This window comes from Agrilus planipennis, unplaced genomic scaffold, assembly GCF_000699045.2.
Source record: "Agrilus planipennis isolate EAB-ADULT unplaced genomic scaffold, Apla_2.0 scaffold4, whole genome shotgun sequence".
Lineage (NCBI taxonomy): Eukaryota > Metazoa > Arthropoda > Insecta > Coleoptera > Buprestidae > Agrilus > Agrilus planipennis.
The window spans coordinates 1,483,762-1,508,290 of record NW_020442463.1 but is presented as its reverse complement, the minus strand read 5'-3'; the positions used below and the strand labels follow the sequence as shown (position 1 = coordinate 1,508,290).

The following is a 24,529-nucleotide window of genomic DNA, read 5'->3' as shown; positions in this document are numbered from 1 at the left end:
TGAGGTAGTTTGTAGTGGGAGAAAATTAAAATGAATTTTCAAATTAATATTAGAATTCATATGTTCAACAAGACCCATAAGGATATCGACTTGTCGTATCTATGTTCTAGAGTAGACCAGTTGTACAAATGAAATTTATAAAGCTGAAATAGTTGATGGGAAGATATTTTTAAATAAGTTGATGATTAATAAAGTTAAATTAAACTAAATAGACTCAACGGGAGGAAGATTTCTCGGGGTACTAGGAACACGACATATTTTCACAAAAAGATTACTTTATCGTGTAAGAAAAATTACTGTTTGTCTAGTAAAGTCAGTGTTCCACGAAAAATATGTAAATAAAATCAGTTATAAAAATATATTGTTTTTTTTGTAATATACAGTTTCTATGGGTGGGATTGATTAACTATATATATCTATTTGTAAACAAATTTGAGAGTTTATATTTTTCCAAGAATTATTGTTAATTATTATCAATCACAGACAACTTTGTGTTAATAATAAACAAGTTATCATTCATGAAATTTACAAATTTTCCATACTGACTGTATAAACATGAAACACTGCCTAAAATGCTATTTTTAGTTATGGTTTAAGAAAATTAAATATGTTTATGTCAATAAAAGTACTTTTAGATAATGACGCATATTCGACGTAACGGCATCATAATAAAATATTATTGATGGTCTTAAATGTTATGACGTGTGATGAATGAATCCTGTGGATGTTAAGAAAACAGTTTCCGAAATCAAAGTATTTTTAAAAATAATGTAGACAGGTAATGTAAGTAAAAATTGTAACAAAAACAAACGTGATTGATATATAGATAAAGCAGAGGTTTTCCAACCTAAAGGTCTTGTATTTTCGCCTACTCACCAGTCAGTCTGATCATTACTGTATTTCCCTACAAATCTCAAAGTTCATGGTGGTAATCGTCAGACGCGGATAGCGATTTCGATCTCATTGGATCTCATCAGGCAGCAGATAGTTAAGTCTGTGTTCTATTGAAACTGTCTAATGACCACCATGAACTTTTTGACCTGTAAGGAGATTCATTGAAGGTCAGATTGACGGGTAAGTGTATAGTCAGAAATAAAGAGTCAATCATATTGTGGAATCATCATTGTCATTGCTCTTACCACCTTACATTCACTGGCGTGCATTATAAAGGGGTAAAGTTTGTAACATTGGATGTAGGATGAGGTCCTGTGTGGTTATGTGCCTATCACTATCACCTAGGGTTAGCTACAATGTGGATTCGGTTTGATAAGTCGATATCCTTATGGACCTTCTTGAACGTTTTTGGATTCCACTAAAGGTAGCAATATACTACAGATGGCGTTTATTACGCTATTTGTAGTAATTTCTTACAAGTCTTCTACTTATATCTTTAAACTATCGTAAGGCTCCCGTGTAATATTTGAAATAGATAGATAGTTAACAACGAATATCAATCATATCATTAGAACAAACATGGTTAAATCGAGCATCTTCGGTTTGATTTATCGAGATTGTCATGTATTCTGACGAAAGTAAATAAAATCGAAATCGTTATCCATGTTTAACAGTTTCGGTAAATTACTTATTATTTTGTTAGTCGTAATAGTTACAAAACTGAGCTACCACTATGTTTTTCTAGTTCTTCTTGCTCTAATAATGATGTACCTCGTGACCCAATTCTTCTATGCTAGGGTTCAAGTATTCATTAACATTGAAAAAGAATCAAGGCCTATAGATCCAAATAAAACATTACTACCCATATTAGTTTTGATTCTTTTTTCGTATATAAAACCAAGGGGAAGAAGCAGAGAATAGATTTATTTACCATGTCGGGATAAACAGGCTGATACTAGCTGGTCCACGATTCCAGCAATTATTAACCCATTGCAAACCTATTCCATAACATACCTTTTTCAATGACTTCTGCGTCGTTACCTAATGTTATAAGTAATTATAAATATTTTTAGTTTTTTATTTTTCTAGTTGAGTTTTGCATTTTCATTGGTTAGTACCAACAACACTTTCAATAAAAGGTATATATGCATGTGAAACTCTTTTTTGTTGAACTACTTGCCTTTAACGTTACTTTACTCTAATTTTACTGGTACATACATATTGTAGTTACTGATGGTCTATTTTTGAAAAAGTACCGTAAAAATTTACATTTTGATTAATATATGGCCAAATAAATTTACATATTCGTAGAATCAAATACTGAATTGTGAAATACTTTTATTACTCATGAGTGGTAATGGTAAACATATATATGTAGATACATATGTACTTTATAACTGTAGTTATCGAATTTACTGGAGTTGCCGTAATGTACACAAATTAAAATTTTCTGTATTTGATGTTGGTTCAAGCAAATTAGGTGAAGTAGCATAAGCGTTTTTTTTTTGCCTGCATAAATAACATTGTTAACCTACTTGATCTTTTCACGTTTTTCTTAGTCTTATTTGACTTTGACAAATTTACTTAATTGCGAAACTAGCAATTTTGTCTTTAGATGTCTGATGCATAATCTGCATACCTATTGTACTCCTAATTTATTTTCTTATTCATGATGGTCAAGTAGAATACCCAACTATTGAATAATTTCTCCCTCATGATCGTCATTTTGTAAATATGAATAAAACCCTCATTACATCATACTTTCGCGTTTCTTTTTGATTAACATTTAATAAAAAATACTTGTCCTATTGGGTTGTACATAAAATGTTTTCAATTTAAATTCATATTTGTAATTTTATAAATAGTAAGTCAGTGACAACAGGACTAATTTAATATTAATAGCAAGGAGGAGTTACAGATAGCTTTAAATAAAATGGAAGCGGTATTGATAACAGTATTGTATGAAAATAAATAAAAGTAAACCAAAAATACTCGTTTGCAAGGGAAGAAACAGTAGGGAAAGAGCGAATATAAAGATCGGAGGCGAAAAATTAGAAAAAGTTGCTGATTTTAGGTATTTAGGAAATCAGACAAGTCACTTCTATGCTTGCGAATGATTAATTCAGAAATTCGAAAAAGATGTTTGGAGCGCGGCGCTGTACGGGTGCGAAACATTGACGGTGGGCGCGGCGGAAAAGAAAAGGTTAGTAGCGTTCGAAATATGATGTTAGTCGAAATAGGTTGGTACGACACCTTCTCAGACATGAAGGTATAGTCAGAGACATATTAGAGGCAGAAACCAAAGTTAGGAATGGTAGAAGTAGACCTAGATTAGATTACTGTTCGCAAATAGTTAAGGATATGGGTTCTTCTAGTTTTAGTGAAATGCGAAGATTAACTGACGATAGGAAAGAGTGGAGGTGCATGTCCAATCAGTCTTAAGGTGATGATGATGATTATGTTATTATTATATTAATGTAATGTAATTGCAAAACTACAGTAGCTAAGGCGAATTAGTTGAGCATCCGCCATGTTTGCCAGGTTTAGCTCCTAGATATTACCGAATCTTTCCAATCCTTGCGTGGTAAACGGTTTTTGTCAGATAAAGTAGTGACATGAGCGAGAAGTCAGTGGTTTTCAGGGACTGAAGAGTGTTCTTTTCCTAGAAGCATTATAAATGCCAGAACATCGATGGTAAAAAAATGTTGAGCTTAGTGGACACTATGTTTGTTATTATAAATAGGTCAAAGACGGAACAAAGGGATCATCCTTTATACGTATTATTGTTTTTGTGCAAATCTATGTATGGTCCAGTACTATTCGAATGTTATGTTTTATTCCATTCCTTTGATAATGAAAAAATTTTATTGCTAATGATGAAATAATTTGCAAACGAATGAACGTATTTTCATAAATAGTACTGCACTAAATAATAAGTATTTGGTACAAGCTTTAAAAAAGTTTATTTCTTGAAATTTGAATAGTAGTTTTATACGAGCAATAGCACATGATGAATCTGCAGGTATAGATGTTACGCAACTCACTTTTGCGTCACAAATTACCTTTAATTTCTCTGTATTTAAAAAGCACCTCAGGTAAATTAATGAATCTTCAATATTTTACCTTCTTCATAATTTTTTCCTTTAACGACTGCCTTTAATTACAACTTACATATGTAAATATACGTACAGCAAAATAGTTTTTGTGAATACAGTGTTAATTAAAGAATTTCCAACGTGTTGCTAAATATTACACTAGCTTGACATTGTCAGTGAATAATTTTTTATTTCGTTACAAAATCGACGCTTACCTTTATGTTATAGTTATTGTAGTCTCTCTTGTTTTTTAATATACAGGATGCCAAGCTTGCAGGAGGTGATAGAGCACTATAAATTATAAATTAAGAGTTTGTATATTCGCAAGTTTCGAGAAAAACGCAATTGAAAGTACATCCGGCCCTGGTTCATAAATACGACCGCAACGCTGTACTCAATCAGCTGGTGACTACTAGTATCAGTGTAGTATTTGTTTTGCATTTTTTTGCTCATGTATTGTTTAATTGTTAGATTAGAAAAAGTGTGATTCAGGGCGTTTATTCTTTTAATGTTTAATTCTTGTGCTGTTTAATAACCTAATTCAACAATACAACATTAATTACTACTGTAAGCCAGTACGTATTTACGGGATTGAAATATATCGCTGCTGTAGGGACGAACTCCTCGATTTCAAAGAAGACAATCCCCCAAAGTATTACATGCGAAATAGCAGAGAACGTTCGTTCCTCTCAGTGTGACAATTTTGAAAGGAACAGTTGCTGCATCCTTATCATTTGCAGCGAGTGCAAGCCTTGCTTCAATCCGATTTTCAGTCGCTAGTGGATTTGTGTCGGTAGTTTCGAAAGAAAAATACTGCATAGTCTACTTGGTGTTCACAGACTTTTCTTCACGCGGGATGGAATTTTAAATAATAATAATAATCAGTATTGGTGCTCTTTTGTGTTTGCATTTGCATACGTTTGTTTATTGCAGTTTCCATCCTCCATAACTCGCCACTTACTTCTGTTACACTCTGTATAGGTACTTAGTAGTAAGAGCAGGGGGCCTCTTCTACTGTTCACTCAAACGAGATTCGTATACGAATAGAAATTACTATTAAAATTGCGAAGACACTTGACACATAATTTATCGTTAATTATAAAAACCAATTAGAATTCTCTTTTGTTTCAGGAGAGGGATGTATCGAGAAGCCCTTAACTACTCTTTGGAGAAACTACACCCAGTCATCTAGACCTGACGTTCAAATGCAACTAAGTGTCAGTGGCGGTGGCCTGAAGGCAACAACGAAAGATCATGGTCTAACGGAATATTGGGCAAACCGTTTGACATTTTGTTCTGCCCCATCACACTTTCCCCGAATCTTCTGTTGGGTTTACAGACACGAAGGCAGAAAATTAAGGCACGAACTTCGTTGTCATGCAGTTCTTTGTTCCAGTGCTACTGCAGCTAAACAAATTGAAGAGCAATTGAAAGCATCGCTAGCTCTTGCCTTGGCTGAGTTCAAGAAAGACAAAATCTTTCGTCAGAATGCTCGATTATCTCTTCTTAATGCTCTGTATGAATATCCAACAATACCCAGGCGAAAAATCTTATTAAGTTCCGGCTCATATAACTATAAACCTCCACTGGAACGTTCAAAATCAGCTCCTAAACTTACAATAATCGAGGAAAACGCCGAAGAACAAGATGAGGTAGGTGACTATAGGCGTAGGAACTTGTTCCAGTCTTTCAGTGTGCCCTCTCCTCGAAATTCCATCCAAGAAGAAAATTTATTTACTCAGGATGCTAGTCAAGAACAACAGATCTGTGATGTGAATCTTAAAAATTCTCTTACAAATACTCAAGTGGAAAATGCAAAAGATCAGTTAGAAGAATTAGAAAAGAATATTTTAGTGTTAGGAAACTTACTGCATGATAGCTTAACTAAAGAACTGATGGAATCCTGCGAGGAAAAGTGCGAGAGGACGTGGTTTACGAATTTCAACGAAACCGATATTTTACCCGTCGATAGTGATGAGGGTTCGTTGTCAAGCGGCTGTGAAACCAGTAGTACGGTCACTTCCGAAGCTGAACCAGCGCATTTCAGCACGATCATCGAAGTGGAAGAGGATAAGATCGTCTATTCGGAGGACGATTACAATAAAAATTGCATCAAGACTGAACTGGACTTTAAAGTAGGTGGAAGTGTGTCGAATTGTGTGCGCAGTTTCGATCAACTTACGGACACAAATATCCGGAAATATTGCTGGATGAACAGTGTAAATAATAATGGTGTTGGAAGTGGTGGTATTCTGAATAACGACCAAGTGTCCCTTATACCACTCGGCGAATGTCACGCTGACTTTAGTTCGTTAAAAGTGTTCAAACGGAGACATTCCGATAATGCCATTTCGGAAAACGGACTTTACGAAATAAGGATAAACGGTGACGATAAAGAAGACGATAAAACTTGTGATTATAATGACGAGGGTTACGATGAGGCATTAGATAGTCCTAACTCTGTTACAAATGTGGTTTTAATTTAAAGAGCGCGAAATGTATTCACATGTATATATGTTATATAAATGCTGTCCATATTATATATGTACCACAAAAGTATTTTACCGAACAATTTATTTTCAGTGAAAGTACAAAACTATAATATTTTAATGATATTTTTGTTAATAGAAAATATTAAGAGACCCTATGTTTTCAAATAATAATACGTATTTGATTGATTGACGGATTTGTCAAGTTAAAGTACATAGAAACGTTGGCAATAGTAACTTTGTAAATTTATGTATAATAATGTAACGAACTGAAAGTTGTTGTTTTTAATAATTGATATCTGTTTTTACAAATAAAACATTTCTGTTGTAATAGAATAGTCTTTTCGTCTATATAATTAAGTTTCTACTGAAAAAAGGAAAATAGTGTCGTTAAGTGCTAAGAAAGCATTGATTCATATTTAATCAATTACAATTATTGCAACTTGCAATTAAACTGTCAATTTGTTTTACCAATTGGCTAGTAATTAATTGCTGTTTGATGTAAACAGGTATCCGATTGGTTCAAGATTATTATACACTTCATCAAAAATTGGATCAGAGTATTTAGAGCCCCAAATTATTTCTTCAGGTAAGTACAGTTTTTTAATAAATTATTTATATAAAGACGGCGTCATCTGTAAATTGCGTAAGACCGATTTATTATTTATTTAACTTTCCCCGTCCTTGTCACATGGTGTTATATTTGTAAAATCCTCTTCCCCTTGGAGTGACGTTACATATTTTTCAATTTTATATTTATAAATAATTGAATTAAAACAGCAGTTTATTTTTTTTATTTTCATTAAAAATAATAATCTAATCAAATCAACATAAATTCAAATATTTTAGATATTGACAAAATAAAAACACTCGCCAACGACTTAAACCGACATAAACCTTATAAATATAAATCTAATTAGCAATATTTGTAAGATTTTCGTTTACATAAGTTTTACCCCCCTGCCATTGTCATACAATGTCACATTTCGTTGACTCCCTCCCCTTCCTAACGTGTAACGTAATTTATGGATTGCCCCTAGTTGATAAATAAAGGACAATTTATTTTTTACAATGAAAAATGATTATTTTTAGTTAGTTGTACCGTTGGTTAGGTAACGGTTTAGGGGCTCTTTCGGATCTCATTTTATTTGTCAAGATTAAAAGTTCCATGTAATAAAAAAAAAGGACAATTTTTAATATCTGTTAGTCTTTTTTTTTGTAATAACTTTTTTATTTAAAAAGCAATTTTAATGAACCACGTCTTATTCATTTAGTATTTTTAAGACGCACATTTCGTCTGTTCAACATTCTTCTCTATATTTTATAAATTTCTTACCGTGCTTAAGAAATTAAAAAAAAAATGTGTTTTCTGTCCACTTTTTTTGATAATCGCGAGACTAGAAGCATTTTCTATTATCTTCTTCTAAACTTTTCAAAACTTAAAATGACAGGTACCAATTACTTTTTGTAGAATAACTTTATTTTCTGACTTATAGTGCGGGATGTGTTGTCGGATATATTCACATCCGGCACAAGTTTTAAAAAATATGCACAAGTATTTTAAGTGTCAGATATGCTGTTATGTAATGCAGATTCTATTCTATTTTTTAATCAAACTACTTTTCTGTGATAACACACTGATGTACAATTTAACTACCTATGTTGCAATTATCAATGTTGCCTCCTCTTTCTTTTGCATGATAACGCACATATGTATTATAATTACAATAATTAATTTCTCCATTTAATAGCTTTAGTCATTAGTAAACTATACCCCAATTAGCTTTTTATACTTATGATGTAGACTACAAAATTGCATCGTTTAATGATCATAAAAACACAATAATTGTAGCATGTCGTCACTTTTCATAAAAACTTTAATTAGAGATAAAAGAACTTAAATTAAAATTTCAAATAAGCTTAAACATAAAGTTTATAAAATATTGTCTTTACAAAATTGTTTAGTTAAAAGACTGCTACCAGCAAATATTTAATGTAAATAATAGGTGTGATAACAAACTAATTAAGTCTTTGCTTAATTTAATTAATTCAAATATATGGATGTTAAAATTATATAATTTTCGTTGTTTACAAATGCCTTCAAGGACGAGTAGCGCTACATTTACTTACGGTTAGAAGTAGAGTAGGTATGTAGGTATGTCGAAAATTGTGATTTACAAAAATTTTTTTATCTAAAAATAGATTCATTTTTTTAGTAAGTCAAATAATCATAGTCACAAAATAGTGGTTTTCACCAATATTATATCAGTTTACTGACTGCTGAGTGGTTATTTACTCGAAAATAAGTAAAATATATTCAATATTCTCACTAGTATCTACATTTAACATTTACTTATTGAGAAATCGGTGGAAATCAGTGATTCGTATGCTTCGTTTAGTCAGAAGCGCATGTGCGTTGCCTGTTATCGTCTTGCATCAGTTACTCTGTTGGTATTAGTTTTGTATGTGTCTTCTTGGAACGTCATCATCAGTAAAAAAGCCAGGCTGTCCCAAGAGATCGTGAGTGGCGAAATATGAGGTATGTTAATTAATATTCACTTATTTGTATTGTATATAAATAGTACAACTACTATACATTGTATTAAATGTACATCAGTTTTCTATTTTAATTTAGTCACCTAATTAATTATTGGCAAATGTACATATACTAATATGAGGTTGCAAGTAATATTTACAGGTGGCATTTTCTATTTCCCATTTAATACTGCAATTTTTCTTTTTTAATTTTGGAATTTTATAACTCGACAACATATACGAGTTACCAATATACATATTGATAAGTATTAATAGTTATCGATATATCGAGACATATTCATTGGTAATATAGCTTTTGATATACGTATTGATAACTATCGATATATCGATAACTATCGCTACTATTGTTATCGATAATTATCGATTATATTGGGATTATTGCGCAGCACCAACCACGACTTTTCAGGCCGAATCATCAGTATTGTGATGATTGTTGCCTGCGATCCAAATGCTTATTCGGTTAGAATCGAGTTAGAGTAAGATTGGTCCAACTGTGTAAACAAACAAAAAAAGTAGACGACTACGATACCACTCACTTCGTTTGTGTTGTCTTTGCAGATCCCAAAAATTATAATCCTAACCTAATTGAAGTAAAAGTGAATCATAACGATACAGTAGGTAAAGACAACACGAACGAAATTGCTTTAGTTTAGGCTGGGATTGAGTTAAGTTACGTTAGGTTGCGGTTCAATAAGCATTTAGAGTTATAAGTCGAAATTTAAAGAAAATATGTTTGACCCTTCTACCCCTTCGTAGAAATATACTGTAGGTAAATAAAAAAAAAGATAAGAACGTTTTCTCTAGAGCGGTAAGGCTAGTAGGGGAGACCGGGGAAGGTTGACTAGTTTTTTACTGAATAGTTCATATTTTTTGTGTTTTAATGAATATAGACAAGAAAAGCATGTTAATTGATAGAAAATCTATTAACCTAATAAAAATATGTAATATTTAGTTCTTAGTTTAGTATAATAGTGATGATTTAATGCATTTTACAAAATATTAAATCTTAATCAATCTACCCCTGGCCCGGGGTAGGTAGACCATATGCCCGGGGTAAGTTGACTCATGTACCAGTAAGAGTCAAATCTTGAGAAGGAACAAATAATTAAACCTTTTGTTAAAAAATAAACTGGCTAAAGTTTCCTCTTCTAGATTAGTAAAAATGTGTCTATTGTTTATATATTCCATTGTGTCCAGGGTTAATTCTGCTCTCGTCAATTTCTGTTCTAATTTTTCTTTTAATTTGGCCACGTAACGATTTAAAAGTCCAATAAAAAGTTAATTTATGTGTTGTTTTCAACTACATATTTCATTGGGGTTGGTTGAATAATTATTCAACCAGCCCCGAAAAAAATTGGTCTACCAACCCCAGACGCCATTTTTAATTTTGATCGCATGGCTAGCCTAAACACTGCCGTTGACTTGAAAAATAAGATATGAAATATGATAAATGTGCCCTCATTAAATGCTAGGACTAATAGAAAAATGATTTACATAAAACGAGTAGGCATCAGATCAAAAAATACAATATATCAAAATATTACTTATGTAATTGAAATATGAAAAACATGTCAGTGTTCGAAAACAACGCACGACCGCGATGTAACGCTTCAGACAACTGAGCGGGACGCGAAATGTAATGCTTGGTTATGATCAGATGACATAGTTCATACACTGTCGACGAGTTTTCGGTAGTTAGTCTACCTACCCCTATAGTCAACTATCCCTGGTCTCCCCTAAGGTCAGGTAACTAGTTAGTTTTTCAGACAAATGTCATTTTAAATAATCATACACAAATAATTTTTATAATTTTTGGAAGTAATCAAGCAGCTTTCTTAAACACGGTTAAACATTATTAAACACCTAAGTATATGTATCATTTTTTTTATAAAAATTCTCTACACAAGCTAATTTTTTCTTATAGTCAACAAATTAGTTGTTAATAAATATCCGGTATCTAAGAGGAAAAGACAAAGGCATTATTATTCATTGAACCGTGATTGTCATTGCTTAATCTAGTTTGGTTATGTAATGCAGATTCTATTCTATTTTTTAATCAAACTACTTTTCTGTGATAACACACTGATGTACAATTTAACTACCTATGTTGCAATTATCAATGTTGCCTCNAAAAAAAAACGCCATGATTTGTGGTATGGGAATATAACCTTCGATAATAGAAAAAGCCTGTATTTGAAATTTTCGACTTGGATATAATATGTATTATATTTAGTCTATTAAAAAAGGCGACTTAGTTTAAGGTTTGGGAGGTACAATCGGAGACAAGAGTACATAAAATTAGAAATTCGTGATTAATTAGGTTTTGCAGTATATCATAAGGTAAATAAATACTAAAAAAAAGTATACTGTTTGAGAGAAAATTTAAAATTTGACTCAGAACCACCCCAAAACCGGGTATAAAAGGCCTTCCCTCCTAGCGGCATGGCCTAGAGATTTAGACCATTGCTTAGTATTCGGGAGGACGCCGGTTCGATTCCGGGTCCGTCTGCCATGGTAGTAGTTTTTCTGTGGTTTCCTTGGATCACTTAATCAAATGCTGGGGCAGTAATATTCCACAGATAATCTTTCATTCTCTTCTGTCTTCATTTCGTCCGTTTCATCTTTCTCACCAGAGCCACTACCCACCTATTCCCACGATTCCTGAAAAGAGGCTGAAGAGAGCCTTCCGCCCTACCTTCCGGGGAAGTCCGGAGGGACTGCCCGCCCATCAGCGTTAGGGACCTGGTGGGAATGAAACACCCAAAATCTTTTTTTCCAGGTCTTGTTGGTTGTGGAAGAGATTATGGTGCGGCTTATTGGAGCCGGTTTCACATACATTTTTCAATTATCTTGCTAGTTGCCGGGAGGAGACGTATGGGGGTTGGTGTTTTTAGGTTTTCCTTTCTTGGGGATGAGAATCATTTTCGCTGTTTTCTATCTAGTGGGGAAGTGTTGAAGCCTTCTTTCAGTAGTGGTTTTATGTAGATGTTGATCCAATCCGGTCCTGGTACCTTTGGCTATGGTGATGTAGGCTGAAATTTCTTATTTTATTATTTTTTAAAAGTTTCCATCAGAATTTGGGTGTGTTGTTATATTTCGGGTTACGTTCAGGTGGTGAATACTTGTGGGTCCTGTGGTGACCTGCATTTCATAGCTTTCTGTGAATAGTTCACCTTTTTCTTCATTGCTTGTTGTTCTTGAGTTGTTCGTTTTTATTGGTGATAGAGTTCTGCTTTCTGCTTATTTAGTTAGTTGCTTTAACATTTTTCATATGGTTTTAAATTGTTGATTTTATTGTCTCAGTAGGTGTGGTAGTGATTTTCAACTTGAGCTGAGTGTGGTTTTTATTTTATTTTTGTTTGGTAAGGGCTTTGATTGGGTTCCCAGCTAACTCAAGTTTTATTTTTCGATCTTAAAAAACGTTCAGCAAAGTATTTCATGAAAGTCTAGTATTAAAACTAAACAGAAACTAAAATATATAATCCAAACAATCAGAAGCTACCTCAACAGCGGAAGCTTCTACGTCAAAATTGAAAACCACTACTCAATCAGAGCCCCCAGGGTTCAGTCCTCGCACCACTGCTTTTCAACCTGTACGTTTGCGGATGACAGATCAATATCAACTAGAAAATTGGATAATATCACGAAAATACTACAAAAGGACATGGACATGATGAAAAATTGACTCTCACGTTGAAAAATTATCATAAATGATAAAACCGTAGTCATAACCTTCTCCAAAAAAAAATAAAATGATACAAATACCCATCGCACACAATCAAAGTGGGTGACAAAACCAGCAGCTAGTCATGATGAGACAAATATATAGAAATAAGACTGGACAAACACCTCATCTCACCTTACATACAAAACAAATCATCAAAAGCTACAAGCGAAGATTATCCACCCACTCCAAAATAGGAAAGGCAAAAAGGCATAAGGAAGGTACATTTCGTAAAGTCAATAGTAATCCTGACAATCACATACGGATGTCTGGAATGGAAGAATTGCATCAACAATACGTTTCGAAAAATCACGAATGCTCCAACTGGCTTCTTCGCAAAGATATGAAATTCCTCCATTTGGACCAGCCAATGTAACAAAGAACCACGCAGCTACAAACCAGCACCAAAAATCCACTAATCTAGGCCAAGGCAACCCCATTCATCCGAAAGAGAGACTTCCGGAAATACATCATGGACGCCCCATAAATTATATTTAACAAAAAACACCGGGGATAAAACACAGTGTCAAAGTTTAAGGAGCATATCTTTCAAACCCTATCGTATCCACTGATGATCCTCAGAACTCATGTTCTTTTTGCCCTACCGTTGGAAAAAGAGGAATACAAAAGAGAAACACACAGAGAGATAGAGAGAGTGTGGGGTCAAGACTAACATAAAACCATAAAAAAATTAATAAGAAATATTAAATATGCTCAAATCCTTGGTCACCCATGCTGATACACGTCGGTCACATTAATCGACCAGGAGATAATGGCCTGATGAATTCAGAGAGAGGTAGGTCAGAACTGACGTACTTCTTAATTTACTAGAAAGATAAATAAGACTCATATTCTCTTATTGCTTAATTAATGTATTGTGCTAGGCTACTTACGAAGTGCTCACTTATCATCAGGTTTACCACACGCAGTCGTTTATGGTATGACACGATTAAAAGTGTAATAAAAGTAACTAAAGCATACTTTCACTTTACATGCTAATACAAACAGAACCCGTCTTAAATGAGTTTATTGTAAGGAAATCGTTTGTTATTATTTTATAAACTACATCAGTTTAATGAAATTAGACACGCTCGCTTATATCTGTCAGCAAAATTAGCTATAACAATTTTTTGAAGAAATATAGGAATTAACATATTACCTATACCTGATAAAGAAGTTACGGACTAAATTAAAAATCTATGAATCTATTGGTGTGAAATAATACTCAACATCAGAAGATGTTTAGATTCTGCATTAGTAAATAGTGCAAATTATATATTGCAAAATTCAGCTAGTTTATTAATAAAAAAATGATTCAGATTGTTAAAATAATGTCTCCTTTTCCTTCACAATCAGCTATTTAAATAGTACTATTAATGCGTTTTAGAAAATACTACAAATGGCGCAGTAAACACCATCTGTAGCACGATGCTACATTTTAGGATTACGTATACTCCAACAAGGTCCATTTAAATATATGGATATCTACTTGCTGAAACGAATCCCGGCGTAGCTAACCTTAACGTGATAGGCACGTTACCATAATCGAATAAAATAATTCGAAGTGGTCTGTATTCTGTCGAAACTGCCAGACGTGGATCGCGATTTCGATCTTTTNGTGTACTGCGCCATTTGTAGTATTTTCTAAAACGCACTGTTAAGACAGCAGGTAAAAGTTGGTCTGTGTTCAGTCGGAGCTGCCTGCGACGCGCTGATGAGATCCAAAAAGATCGAAATCGCGATCCGCGTCTGGCAGTTTCGACAGAATACAGACCAACTTCGAATTATTTTATTCGATTAATGTCTTTTTAACTAATAAAAAATAAAATATTGATTACAATATTTATTTATGTATAGAAAATAAGTCCCCGGTCAATGTAAGTTGACCCAAAGCTGGGACAGAGAAAACTACCCATTCTTGATAGATCAATTGTATGCCTAACTTGGTTCAACCTTGAATGAACTCCGTTCAGCCAAAATTGGGCAATCCAATATTGAGCTGAAGTTCATCCGATCGTTAACTCTGACAGTTCCTACATGGGAAGCAGAGAATAAGGAACCTTAGTTGTTTCAAATACATGATTTATGTACTGTCAGTAGTCCCCTTATATTGACTAAATTGAGTAATTAATTATTTGTTTTATCACGTAACCGTAAACAATTAAAGTACCTATCTCAAAAATGATAACAGTAGAATCTCGTTTTATGTAATTTAATCACATCATTCAATAATTAAATTATAAAAACGTGGTATTAATCAAGACTTAAAAAAGCCGACTCTAGACTAAGGTCGCGAATACAAGTGAAAACGCGTGAACTCGAGTGCATATTTACCCACTTCACGCCTGTTTAAGTTACTGCTAGTGGAGGAATATCATTTATTAAATGGCCGCTGATGGCAGACTATACACACTTCCAATATTTTTATATTAATGTATGTTGCTAATTCCAATGAAAGATACAAGATAAAAGGTTATGTAATAATTCGTTTTGTCGAATTTAATGTAACTATCTACGTTGGATTTTTATCTCAAAGTCAGCATAATCAGTTGTGACTTGTGACTATTATACCTGCTTGGCAATTGTAAATTCACCGATTTAACAGGTTTTTGTTAATAATATTGGTAAATTAGGCCGGAATGGTTTCAGAGCCAACAAAAATAGCCGATTTGTGTTTAGATAAACGCAAGAAATAAAAACATCTTAAGCGTCAGACCCGGATGAATAGAATGTTGTTACATAATATCAGTATACATTTCATAACCCCTTATCGTAGGGGTAGGTTGTCTCTTAATTAGTTAATCTATTGCTGGCAATGGAAAAAATAATATTTTAAATGATCTGAAACTAACATCATACTACTGTTGCATAATGTACAAGTAAAATTAATGCAAGATGTTATATATACGTATGATAATTGTATTACTAAAAGATACAACTTGCTTTCTGATTTAATATTCCTTTTATTTAAATAACTGATCACCAACATCACAATAAGATCGTCAGTCCTAAGATTGGTTGGAAACCTACCTCCATTGATTCCTACCTAAAATAAACTTCGCATTTCCCTAAAACTAGAGCAACCCACATCCTTAACTATTTGCGAACAGTAATCTAATCTAGGTCTACCTCTACCCCTCCTAACCCCGTTTCTGCCCTGTATATCTATCCCGACAGTTGTACTGTCTTTGATGATGTTGATCGCGTCTTCAATGTATAGATTAAAAAGTAGCGGTGACAGTGTGCATCCTTAACTGACTCTCTTCCTAATATTTACTTTTCTACGTTGCAGCCTCAGCTCTATAAATGTGTGTTGCTCTTTATACAAAAGTATCACTCTTCTATCTTTGTAATTCATCCTTACATTTTTAAGTATATTTAACGTCTTGTCCCATTTAACATTGTCAAAAGCTTTTTCTAAATATACAAATCCTATGTACGCACTCTTTCCTTTTTCAATCGTTTTCTCCATTGTTACCCGTAAAGCTAGAATGGCCTCCCGCGTTCCTTTATTTCTTCTAAACCCAAATTGATAGTTCTTCCCTTCTTTCCATTCTCCCCTGTACAATTTTAGTTAAAATTTTTGACGCATGGGAAGTTAAGCTAATTGTTCTAAATACGAATAACAAGAATAATACTTACAACGTTTCGATTGCTAGAAAATCTACAATCGCTATCAAGTGACTAATGACATTTATTCCTAGAGTAAGGTCTGATATACATACTAGTTTACTGCATATTCGCCTGTGACGGTTTCCTTGATTTCAATTCCAGTTCGTTGATCCCTTTTATGGTCGATTTCTAGACGTTTGGAATTTTTATGCCGACCTTACTGAAGGAATGTGGATTTTCCGTTTCTTTGGTATCAATGGCTTTCATGATGGGTAATTTCGGCGACATCCCGATCTATTCTATGATGTTGCATTTAGGTGCAATATACGATTCCAGATTTAGCTGTTTTTTCGCGTATTGTGTGGTTTTGATGTTCTTTTATTCGTGTGTTTAAAGGCCTGTTCATTTTTCCTATATAATATAATCCACATGGTACCTTGTAAATATGTTTTTGTTGGTGGTGGAGTTTCTTGTCCCCTCCTTGTTAAAATGAGCTCAAGTGATTACCGAATATTCGAATCTTCCCTGAAATGCTTTTTGCATAGGGGATTACCAGTGTCCAAGTTTTATTGTGTTCTTCGACAAAATTTTCTTGTTTTGTTTTTCGTCCTGATGGTTTCTTCCAATAGCTGACGTGGATAGCCAGTTTGTTGTATTTCCTTGCTGGTCGTATCCGTTTTTAGTTAAAGAGCTTCTTCAGTGTTATACAAACTCATTGCTGAAACCAATTGCTGACGTGGACAGTCATTTTCTTGTGACTCCTTCCGATAGTGTCCATTTTTAGTTTAAGAGCTTATTCAGTACTGAACACTTATTGCTCTGTCGACCAGATTTGTTGCTATACCTTGTTTGACAGTGTTAGAGTGGTTTGATGAATAGTTGATCTATTGCCCCGTATAGGCTTTCTTCCGGTAGACAAGAGGATTAGACATGTTCGTTTCTTCTTTCAACTTTCACATCCAGGAAGGGTACTGCAGTGTTGTCATCATTAATTATTGTAAAGTGTATGGTAGGTCTGATTTGGGTCAGGTGGTTAAAAAAGGTATTTAGTTCCGTTTAGTTACCATCCCAGATGATGAATATGACATCTGACATATCACATCTATCATATCTAAAGCTACGTTTTCGGTTTAATAAAGTTCTTTTAATTACGTTTTCTTCAATCCATTTCATGTAGATGCTTGTTGGTGTAGGCAAAAGAGATGATCCCATTGGGAGATTTTCGTCTTGTGAGTAATATTTTCTGTTCCCGTAGAAGTAAATGTTGCATAGGGAGAATTCTCGTAGTTTTAAGATGTTCATTCATTCACAGGTACAAATGTCTATTCGGATAGGTATTAGTTATTATGTAGTCTACTACATTTGTCGTGAATGTGGACCGTATTAAATGGGAGAAACAGAGAGGTCTTTGAACATACGAATAAAAGAACACCAAAATTACGTAATACGCTGATAAACAGCCACATCCGAAACCGCATAGGATTTTAATATCGGATCGCATCAGTGTGAAAGCATTCGCTTTAAATACATTTAATTTGGATGTACTTTTGTGTCGTTGCGATTTACTGCATGAAGTAATCTAGGATTAAGTGTCATTTGATAACGATTGTAGATTCTGTAGCGATCGAAACTTCTTCTCAATAAAGGTAATAAAAATTCCGATTCAATGTTATTTAAACAAAATAAAATTTATTGTGTTTTATAAGAGTATTTTGTAAAATACTTAGATTATTTTATATTGTGTAAATACGATATTAGATGTTATGCATAATCGCTAGATACAGTACAAATAATATTTGGATTAATTACTTTGACTATGGCGTATGCATATATAATACACATACGACGGAGTAGTTAATGCATATCGATAAATCAGTCATACAAAATATAATGGTAATTATTTGTTTATTTTTAGATATAATCGATAGTATATAACGTATTTACATGTCCTTGATAAGTACTGTAATTAATAGTAAGCCTTCACTTCCTTATACTAAATATTGATCAATAATTATACGCATACATGAAAGGGATGAGTAAGTGAGTAATAGTTTGTGACAAATTGGTTTATATATCAAGGTAGCAATTCTGATTAAGATTTACTGCAAACAATTCTTTAAAATTTTTGGAATTATTACAACAATATATGTATAACTAATCAAATCCAAATGGAAAATATTTTTATAGGAAGTCATGCGTCCTATAAAGGTGCGTATTTATTATGTCTGTTTCCATCTGATATTCGATTTTCGTTTATTTTTTTATTTCTCTATATATAATTGTTACAATATGTGATCGTTGGTCGGAAAAGGGGGAAGATGAGTGTTGAACACTAATAGAAAAGTATTTTAAAGATATACACTCCTCTGATTGGTATTCCGGAAAGATAACATCTGGAGGCAGTGTAGAGTGCATGTCATGAATGCGCCACAACGTAGGGGGTGTAAAAAGCATTTACAAAAAGTGCCCCTGTTAAGTGATGAAACACTCATACCTACTCCTACCTACTTGGTGGTATGACCGAGCGGCATGGCCTAGAGGTTTGGGCCATTGCTTAGCATTCGGGAGGACGCTGGTTCGATTCGGGGTCCGTCTGCCTTGGTCCAAGTTTTTCTGTGGTTTCCTTGGATTACTTAGGTAAATGCTGGGACAGTAATATTCCACAGATAATCTTTCATTCTCTTCTGTCTTCATTTCGTACGTCTCATCTTTCTCACCCGAACCACCACCCACCCATTCCCACGATTCCTGAAAGGAGGCTTAAGAGGACCTTCCGCCCTACTTTCCGGCGAAGTCCGGAGGGACTGTCCGCCCATCAGCATTAATGGCTGGTGGGAATGAAACACCCAAAAGTTTTTCTTTTGGTGGTTGGGGCAAAGAGAGGAAGAAGGGGAGAAGAAAAAGATAGGATAGTATGGAAAGGGATGAGATAGAAAAGGTATATTTTCCTAGGATATAGCTATAGTGACAACAACAAAGATGAATTGCATACTATGAATCAAGTTGCTAAAGGGCGAGCAATCTTGGGAAGTTTGTGCGGTTTAGGTCAGAAGTTGAGTAAGGTTGATTGAAGTAGAAGAATGATATTACTTTAGGTAATGGTGAGAAGCATGCTGTTCTATGGGGTAGAAATTTGGGGAAGGGAAGAAAAAAGGCAGGTAGAAGTTCTGTACGAAAGATACATATAAAATGGGTTTTGAATATAGAAAGATATACGTCGGACTATGTGAGACAAAATGTGGTAAGATGTGGGAAGAAGCAATAAAAAGGGTAGTAAAATACGAGGAGGGATTGGGAAGATTGGAGAAAGGAAAGAAATTTGGAGGAGGAAGGTAATGGAAATAGGAGTAAAAGGTAGATATAATATAGAAAGAAACGGAGCCTTAAAGAGATTAAAAATAAACCAGAAGCAAATGAGGGAATGGTGTAGGGAAAGGAAAAAAGTTGAAACATTGGTGGGAAATAGATGCAAGGAAATAATTAGAGAAGAGGATTTAAGAAAAATAGAGATATCTAGATATGTGGTGGGTATGAAGGGAATTATATGGATGGACTGGCAGGGAGAATGGATGCCGAAGTATTTAGGAGAGGAGAGGGGGATAAGTGTGGCAGCAAGATTTAAGACATGGAACGAATGTAGGGTTTGTGAATATTGGGAAAAAAGGAAGAAGAAAATGTGAGTGATCCGAGATGGCTCATTCAATTTCTTCATCTTCCTTATTTTTTTCGGAGTACCAATCAAACACTGTATAAGTTAATAATTATAAATAACTCACAATTGATAATATAAAATGTTTTATTTTATTGGAATCATACAAATATAATATATCTTATAAGAATAAAAGGCTTTCACGGCTTATATATCTTACTTATATTATTTATTTCATTTCATTCCGGTACATTAATGAACTACATTTTCTTATTCTAATTCTAGTTATGCATAGTAATCATCGAGCCGACCCGTTATTCAATCGATTGCATAAATCCACTGGAAGTAATCACTTTTCGTTTAGTCTTACATATTTGGTCTTGGTCTTACATATTCGGTATTGGTCTTTTTCATTTGGTCTTTATTTTGGTCTTGCTGGTATAAAGACAAGGCTGCAAGACCAAGACCAACTTTTCTCATCGCTAATAACTTGTTAAGAATTTCTAAAAATAATAATATTAGGAACTTATGTTGTCATTTAAAATGTAAGTATAGATAACCCGTTATCTCGAGTCGCAAAAGCTGTAAATTATTAACTGCGTATGTACCAATCATAGAGACAGTTAAACTACACCCCTCCCCAGAGGTTAAGTATGTTACAACTTAGGAATTTAAGCCGTATAATTATTACAATGCAAAGCAGATTTGAAATGGAAGATATGGACAGAAATACAATTTGTTATATTATAATGTACGTTGGTTTAACAAAATTAACTTCTAAGACTGATAACGACAAAACTATTTATTTACACTAATTAATAAAGAACTTAAAAACACTATTAAATTATTATTAAACTTAGGTGATAAATTCTTCTATTTATTTACACTACTGTTGATATATCACTATTCACTGCGCTATTTATTTCACTGCTAACACTGTCAATTTATTTCTCGATTCACTTCTGCAACGGTCAATTTATTTCTTCCCCTCCCGGCGATCGTCTCTTCCTTTAAATACTCTTTTGTTTACTTTCGGGAATCTTCTGGAAAACGTCCGGATAGTTTATTTTTTCTTTGAACTGTTTAACTGCTTTCCCAGAACGCAGGTACGACACACACATTTACAAAAGAAAGGCGCCCGCGGCTAGTCGGCGAATCGATAAGCCGTTCACACACGTGTGCTCGATCGCACACAACCACACTCGTTCTTGCTACAATATGTACTTTCATTAGCGAAATGTCTCAGGCCCGACTAGAATTTATAAAGGGTATGCCCCATGTAATGTTAGGATTTCCCCGTAGATTCCTCATGATTCCATATGGGTCCTAAGGGGCAAACCTAACACATGTATAAACTTACAATTAAATCTACCTTGTGGAGGCTCGATGAGGTAAATACTTTTGAAAATACTCTCGGTAAAACGAATAAACTTATAAAAAATGGTTTCAATTGCCTTACCCAATTATGTCGTCGTTTCAATTAAATCTTTTACATTTACAACGAACCAACAAGTGATGATATTGTTATTGTGAGACAACTGAAACCAGACGCATCAAGTCGAACAACAGTAAAACGATTGCAATTTAAAGTATTATTGACTATTGAAGAGCTCAGTAACATAATCTTACTTAAGAGCAAACAAATTTTACAAATAAGTGATATGTATATATTCCTCCAAATGGAGATATACATTGTATTGAAATTTGTGGAAAACTACTACGAAAAAGAAAATCGCTTTATACGTATAGTTTATGCAAACAATGAAAGTATTACTGCCTGTAAAATCATAGATGTTGATAAAAAATAGTTTATCTTAATCTTAATGACTAAAGTAAAGAGATACCGTTGCTACATATGTAAAAGTGAACAGTTTCTCATTAGTAAAATATGTTTCTCATTCAATTTTGTATTTTTTTTTTTCATTAATAATAAAGTTCATTTGTCCAAAAATTTTTAATGGGGTAGTAATATTGCCTTCCCTCAGGGGCCACATGCGGCATTCCTGATGATGCTCAAATGCGGCAAAGCGTTATATGCCCCTTCCCTGCCCTGGAGGCAACCTCACCCCTACCCACTTAGGACCTTACCTGCATCTCCCTCAAAATTCTAGTCGGGAGTAAGTAAGTCCCTTTAAATGACACTTTTATTGCTTTTGCGACTCTAGTCAACGGCTTAACTATAATTGTATTTTGACGATGCAATCCAACTATTCTGCGTTGTATTTCTCAATGCGTATATATATACATGCGTTTTAAAACGCTCTATAACGAACTCGTGAAAAGTTGATAAAAGTCATTCGCCCCAAAAACATTATTTTGCTGTAAGTATCTAAAAGACGTCAGTTCTTCTTTCTCGCGGCGTAGTTCCTGCTTTTATGTGATCAGCAAAAAACGTATTAGACTAAAAATGAAAATTAATTGTATAAGATTTAAAATAACCACATAGCAATATGTAATGGTTTATTTACTATTGTGTTGATAAGTCATATTTAGTGAGTGTACGTGTTATTTGAATTCAAGTTCGTTACAATACGTAGTTTTGCAGCTTTTCTTTGGAATAAAATTATAATTTGTAAATGAGTTATAAATAGAGAGAAAGATAAATGAATCCAACTTTTTTTATTGCGGTTTGTTCTTTTCCAATTTCTAGTTAGGTAATGAATTCAGCTAAATAACAATAATATTTTAGCCGTTTTTATACACATTCTTTTAACATAAATTAGTGATGAGTTGAAAGCCGAACATTAGTGATGACCAAAGCAAGACTAAGACTGCGCCAGTCTTAGTATTGGTCTTGGCTTGGTTTGTAATAATTTTTGGTTTAGTCTAGAGTATTTGGTCTTGGTCTAGCATATTTCGTATTAATTTTTGTCTTGGTCTTGCTAGTATAAAGACAGTGTTGGTCTTGGTGCAAGACCAGTATTAATTTTGCTCATCACTACCGAGGTATGTGAGGGATGAAGCAGAATGTCAACACTTATACCGAAAAATTCTTATCGGAGTTGCTCCAGTTTATTAATACGACTTATCCACTCGATCAAATGTTTTGACTAGACTTAGCATTTTGCCTTTATACAATTAGAACGTGGTGAGAAATCAACTATATACCTGTTGTGACGAAAACCGATAATCCCCCAAATGTACCGCAGGTTGAACCAATCAATGATTTTTGGACATTGTTAAACAGAGTGTATATGTATAAATGGGAGGGAAGCTACAAATGAACAGATAAGATGTAGAATATGACAAGTAAATTTAATTTAATCATAATTTTTAGTGTCCAACAATGTACAGATAAGTAAATATGAACCATTTCCTTTACAAAATTTCTAATTTACATAAAAAATTACTCATTACACTCAACAGAGATAACTAGCAGTAAACAGAGTTAAGTAGCATTTAATTGCTCACTGACCTAACCCAATAGCGATCCAAGATCTATTTTCACTCTTTTTCTCAATATTACGTCCAAAAATAGAAAAGCCTAACCAATTCAGTTTAATATTGGTCAACTACAGTGTCTCTTTCTCGTAAGCTTTTTCAGCCGATATCAGGTGAAACAGATTGAGTTTACAGGTGGTATTGTTTGACTACAAACACGAAAAATGACTAACATGAAACGCATTGAGGATTAAAATCATGTTCGCGATGAAAAACTTTTGTGGAAAAGAAATTGTTTGAAGAAAATTTGAATTAAAATCAAATTCCTGAACGTTAAGTGCAGAAAACTATGTCCACCGATTTATTTATTCTTGTTGTAAGTTTAAATTATGTTTTTATTAATATGTTCACTTTATCTTTGATTAGATCTTTTTTTTGGTACAGCATTAACTTTATTTCACGTAGGTATGTGAATATGTATTGTATAATTTTACCAAAACATTCATTGTAATGGTAAATATTATATGTGACCTTGCACGTAACATTCAAGCAATTTTGTGTGCAAATAGTTATAACTGTTTACACAATTAAGGAAGTGTAAATTAATACTTTAAAAGCTTATTGTGCTTGTCGCGGGTAGTTATTTATAGTAATTATATATGCAACAAGAAAAGTAATGTTTCCGTAAAAACAAGACGTTTATTTATAATGTTTAAATTAAGATAATATTGCATTTTACCTTCCATTCATTAAACAAAAACATGAGAAAATAAAACGTATATTCGGAGTGGCTTTTTTTTAGCTTTTATGCATATCGTGCAAACTAGTATTAATAGATATACCTTTTCATTTCATTAGTAAATACTTTATTTATGGGAGGCTGCGCTATGTAAAAGTCATTTCATACCGACAGAAAATGATAATAATAGTTTCTTCCTACACCGAAAAAACTAAATTTTTTTGTTTTTATTATTGTACATGATTGAATAGGCGTAGAAATGGTACAATTTATTAGGTAACTTGTAATAATCTTAATTTTGACATATTTCTTTAAAGATTATTTCAAGTTTCTTAATTATCACAATTAAATTTGTATTTATTTTTTTTTAAAATTTATTTCTGGTGGGAT

At 33.4% G+C, this 24,529-nt stretch overlaps 1 protein-coding gene and 1 long non-coding RNA gene across 2 annotated transcripts in view; both read left to right on the top strand.

Moving 5' to 3' along the window:
• Positions 1-6,764, top strand: part of LOC108735981 — a 132,295-nt gene extending 125,531 nt beyond the window's left edge. Inside the window, exon 4 of the mRNA XM_018468224.2 lies at positions 5,121-6,764. Coding sequence (XP_018323726.1) covers positions 5,121-6,475 — 1,355 coding nt within the window. The 3' untranslated portion in view covers positions 6,476-6,764. The remainder of the gene's footprint in view (positions 1-5,120) is intronic.
• A 2,088-nt stretch (positions 6,765-8,852) lies between these two features.
• Positions 8,853-24,529, top strand: part of LOC108735979 — a 49,865-nt gene continuing 34,188 nt past the window's right edge. Inside the window, exon 1 of the long non-coding RNA XR_001937657.1 lies at positions 8,853-9,017. This is a non-coding gene — a long non-coding RNA (uncharacterized LOC108735979). The remainder of the gene's footprint in view (positions 9,018-24,529) is intronic.